This window comes from Nansenia antarctica (assembly GCF_963989245.1).
Source record: "Nansenia antarctica genome assembly, chromosome: 4".
Lineage (NCBI taxonomy): Eukaryota > Metazoa > Chordata > Actinopteri > Argentiniformes > Microstomatidae > Nansenia > Nansenia antarctica.
The window spans coordinates 73,581,003-73,586,002 of record NC_137689.1 but is presented as its reverse complement, the minus strand read 5'-3'; the positions used below and the strand labels follow the sequence as shown (position 1 = coordinate 73,586,002).

General features: G+C 54.1%; 1 protein-coding gene across 1 annotated transcript in view; it reads right to left on the bottom strand.

Moving 5' to 3' along the window:
- igsf9a (immunoglobulin superfamily, member 9a) overlaps nt 1-2,202 on the bottom strand; it is a gene marked incomplete at both ends in the record, with an annotated part of 21,431 nt that extends 19,229 nt beyond the window's left edge. The window contains 3 exon segments of the mRNA XM_080529704.1: nt 539-563; nt 565-685; nt 2,198-2,202. Coding sequence (XP_080385830.1) covers nt 539-563; nt 565-685; nt 2,198-2,202 — 151 coding nt within the window.
- Between the last annotated feature and the right edge of the window lie 2,798 nt (nt 2,203-5,000).

Here is a 5,000-nt window from a genome sequence, read left to right as displayed (position 1 = left end):
AGAGCAGTGGTTCTCAAACCTCTCCTCGGGGACCCCCAGCCTCTCCTCGGGGACCCCCAGCCGCTCCACATATCTGATCTGTTCCACCACCAGCACACCTGATTCAACTACCGTAATCAAGTACAAATCTTTGGTGGTGGAACAGATCAAATATGAGGAGCGACTGGGGGTCCCCAAGGAGAGGTTTGAGAACCACTGGACTACAGGTTAGAGGAGAGGCCAGCTAGCAATCGGAAGGTTGCTGGTTCGACCCCCCGCCTCAGGAGGTTATCTTGCATGTGCCCTTGAGCAAGGCACTTAATCCCTAATAGCTCCAGGGGCGCTGACTATGGCTGACCCTGTGTCTAGAGCAGAGAACCCCACATTCCAACAATTGACTGACAAGTTGATTAAATAAATAATTAATAAAACATTCTTCTTCTTCTTCTTCTTCGACACTGGAAAGACGGGTGTGTGTCCTGATAGATGACGTCATTCACCAGTAACACAGATATGTGGTAACTAAACGTTGTACACGTTCAGACACACAGGCGCTTACGTTTCACGGTGAGGCTGGCGGACGCGGGTGGGCGGAGTCAGCAGCCCGTTGGTGGGCATGCAGGTGTAGTTCCCAGAATCCTCTGGGAGGACCCGGGGGATCAGCAGGGTGCCGTCCACCATCACCTTCACACGGGACTTCAGGGATCTGACGGGAGAGCCAATCAGAAGCACAGACACTCTGTCAACATGGGCCAATCAAGAGCAAATGGTTAAATGGTAAATGGACTGATGGAGCACTTTACAAGGGCCTCTCATTCACCCATTCACACACACATTCACACACCAATGGCGGCAAGCTACCATGCAAGGCGCCGGCCCGCTCACTGAGAGCAATTTGTCCAAACACACACCAAACACACACCAATGTCCAAACACACACCAAACACACAACAAAGTCCAAACACACAGCAATGTCCAAAGACACACCAAACACACACCAATGTCCAAACACACACTAAGTCCAAACACACACTAAGTCCAAACACACACCAAACACACACCAATGTCCAAACACACACCAATGTCCAAACACACACTAAACACACACCAATGTCCAAACACACACCAATATCCAAACACACACCAATGTCCAAACACACACTAAACACACACCAATGTCCAAACACACACCAAACACACACCAATGTCCAAACACACACCAGTGTCCAAACACACACTAATGTCCAAACACACACCAATGTCCAAACACACACCAATGTCCAACACACACCAATGTCCAAACACACACCAATGTCCAACACACACCAATGTCCAAACACACACTAAGTCTAAACACACACCAATGTCCAAACACACACCAATGTCCAACACACACCAATGTCCAAACACACACTAAGTCCAAACACACACCAATGTCCAAACACACACCAATGTCCAAACACACACCAAAGTCCAAACACACACCAATGTCCAAACACACACCAATGTCCAAACACACACCAATGTCCAAACACACACCAAAGTCCAAACACACACCAATGTCCAAACACACACCAATGTCCAAACACACACCAATGTCCAAACACACACCAATGTCCAAACACACACCAAAGTCCAAACACACACCAATGTCCAAACACACACCAATGTCCAAACACTCACTAAGTCCAAACACACACCAATGTCCAAACACACACCAATGTCCAAACACACACCAATGTCCAAACACACCAATGTCCAAACACACACCAATGTCCAAACACACACCAATGTCCACACACACACCAATGTCCAAACACACACCAATGTCCAAACACACACCAATGTCCAAACACACACCACACACCAACATCCAAAAGCTTTTGGGAACTTGTGCAGAAGAAGTGAAGAATGATTCTCTGAGGCCAAAAGGACGATGATGTCAGAGATGATGTCAGAGATGATGTCAGAGTTTAATACAATAAGAGGAAAGCTGAGAAGTACATTTGAGGCTCAGACTCAGTCAGGCCTCCGAGTTTCACTTTATCACAGGTAGTCTGGGGTTGCAGATGGATTAATAGCAATTTATATATATATATATATATATATATATAGAGAGAGAGAGAGAGAGAGAGAGATGAGAGAGAGAGAGAGAGAGAGAGAGAGAGAGAGAGATTGCTTGATATTTATCTGTTGTCCCTTGTGTGTTGATGTGTACTTCATTCTCCAATGTTTTTTCTTTTCTTTAATCTCAACAATCCTCCTGGTTAAATAAAGGTTAAATACAGAAATAATAATAAAACGTAAGACTTCAGAGATCCGACAGAAGAACCAATCATTAGAGTCCACACCACTCGGTAAAGGCCAATCAAGAGTAAACAATTCATAAAGAAGCGTAAACAAGAGAAGAGAGATAATAATAATAATAATAATAACAATAATAATAACTTTTTATTTGTATAGCCCTTTTCCTGCAAAGGTTGCAGCTCAAAGTGCTCCAATCATTATATAATTAAAATGTTATTATTTAGTCATGCCTGCCGGTGTGGAGGGAGGGAGGGAGGGGAGGGAAGGAGGGAGGGGAGGAGAGGGAGGGAGGGAGGGAGAGGGAGGGAGGGAGGGAAGGAGGGAGGGAGGGAGGGGTGAGAGGGAGGGAGAGAGGGAGGGAAGGAGGGAGGGAGGGAGGGAGGGGAGGAGAGGGAGGGAGGGAAGGAGAGGGAGGGAGGGAAGGAGAGGGAGGGAGGGAAGGAGAGGGAGGGAGGGAGGGGAGGAGAGGGAGGGAGGGAGGGAAGGAGAGGGAGGGAGGGAGGGGAGGAGAGGGGAGGGAGGGAGGGGGAGGAGAGGGAGGGAGGGAGGGAAGGAGAGGGAGGGAGGGAGGGGAGGAGGGAGGGAGGGGGAGGGAGAGAGGGAGGGTGAGAGGGAGGGAGAGAGGGAGAGAGGGAAGGAGGGAGAGAGGGAAGGAGAGGGAGGGAGGGAGGGAAGGAGGGGAGAGAGGGAAGGAGAGGGAGGGAGGGAGGGAAGGAGAGAGGGAGAGGGAGGGAAGGAGAGAGGGAGAGGGAGGGAAGGAGAGAGGGAGGGAGGGAGGGAGGGAGGGAGGGGAGGAGAGGGAGGGAGAGGGAGGGAGGGAGGGAAGGAGAGGGAGGGAGGGAGGGAGGGAGGGGAGGAGAGGGGAGGGAGGGGAGGAGAGGGAGGGAGAGGGAGGGAGGGAGGGGAGGAGAGGGAGGGAGGGAGGGAGGGGAGGGAGAGGGAGGAGAGGGAGGGAGGGAGGGAGGAGGAGGAGGGAGGGAGGGAAGGAGAGGGAGGGAGGGAGGGAAGGAGAGGGAGGGAAGGAGAGGGAGGGAGGGAGGGGAGGAGAGGGAGGGAGGGAAGGAGAGGGGGGGAGGGAGGGAGGGAGGGGAGGGAGGAGAGGGAGGGAAGGAGAGGGAGAGAGGGAGGGTGAGAGGGAGGGAGGGGAGGAGAGGGAGGGGGAGGGAGGAGGGAGGGGTGAGAGGGAGGGTGAGAGGGAGGAGAGAGGGAGGGTGAGAGGGAGGGAGGGAGGGGAGGAGGGAGGGAGGGAGGGAGGGAAGGAGAGGGAGGGAGGGAAGGAGGGAGGGGAGGAGAGAGGGAGGGAAGGAGGGAGGGAGGGGAGGGAGGGAGGGAGAGAGGGAGGAGAGAGGGAGGGAGGGAGAGAGGGAGGGAAGGAGGGAGAGAGGGAGGAGGGAGGGGAGAGGGAGGGAGGAAGGAGAGGGAGAGAGGGAGGAGGGTGAGAGGGAGGGAGGGGAGGAGAGGGAGGGGGAGGGAGATAGGGAGGGTGAGAGGGAGGGTGAGAGGGAGGTGAGAGGGAGGGTGAGAGGGAGGGAGGGAGGGGAGGAGGGAGGGAGGGAGGGAGGGAGGGAGGGAGGGAGGGAAGGGAGGGAGGGAGGGGAAGGAGGGAGGGAGGGAGGAGAGAGGGAGGGAAGGAGGGAGGGAGGGGGAGGGAGAGGGAGGGAGGGAGAGAGGGAGGGAGAAGAGGGAGGGAGGGAGGGAGGGAGGGAGGAAGGAGAGAGGGAAGGAGAGGGAGGGAGGGAGGGAGGGATGAGAGGGAGGGAGGGAAGAGAGGGAGGGAGGGGAGGTGAGAGGGAGAGTTGGGAGGGAGGGAGGGAGAGAGGGAGGGAGAGAGGGAGGGAAGGAGGGAGAGAGGGAAGGAGAGGGAGGGAGGGAGGGAGCGAAGGGAAGGGGAGGGAGGGAAGTGAGGGAAGGAGGGAGGGATGAGAGGGAAGGAGGGAGGGAGGGAGGGAGGGTGAGAGGGAGGGAGAGAGGGAGGTGAGAGGGAATGTAGGGATGGATGGAGAGGGAAGGAGGGAGGGAGAGGAGGGAGGAGGGAGGGATGGATGGAGAGTGGGAGGGAGGGAGGGAGGGAGGCTGTGTATTGGTGATATTTCCATGACCTTTAATAAGGTTTTTCTTCTGCAACTCTGTCTTTGTTCTCCACAGAGAGATGAGCAGTACAAAAGGCCTGACTACACACTCACAACACACACACACACACACACACACACACACACCACACACACACCACTCACACACACACACACACACCACACACCACACACTCTCACACACACACACACACACACACACATGACCACACAGACCACACACACACACACACAACACAAGCACAAACACACACACACACACGCACACACACACACACGCACACACACACACACTCACACACTCCTCTCTCACACAACACACACACACACGCACACACACACACACTCACAGCACACACACACACACACCACACACACATGACCACACAGACACACACACAACACACAACACAAGCACAAACACACACACACACACCACACACACATGACCACACAGACACACACACACACACACACACACGCACACACACACACACACACACACACACACACACACACACACACTCCATGTCATCCATAATTACCCCCTGACAGAGTAACAGACACACACCCTCTGCTCTAGCCCTGGCATGTGGACACATCACACTCTCTCTCTCCTCTTCC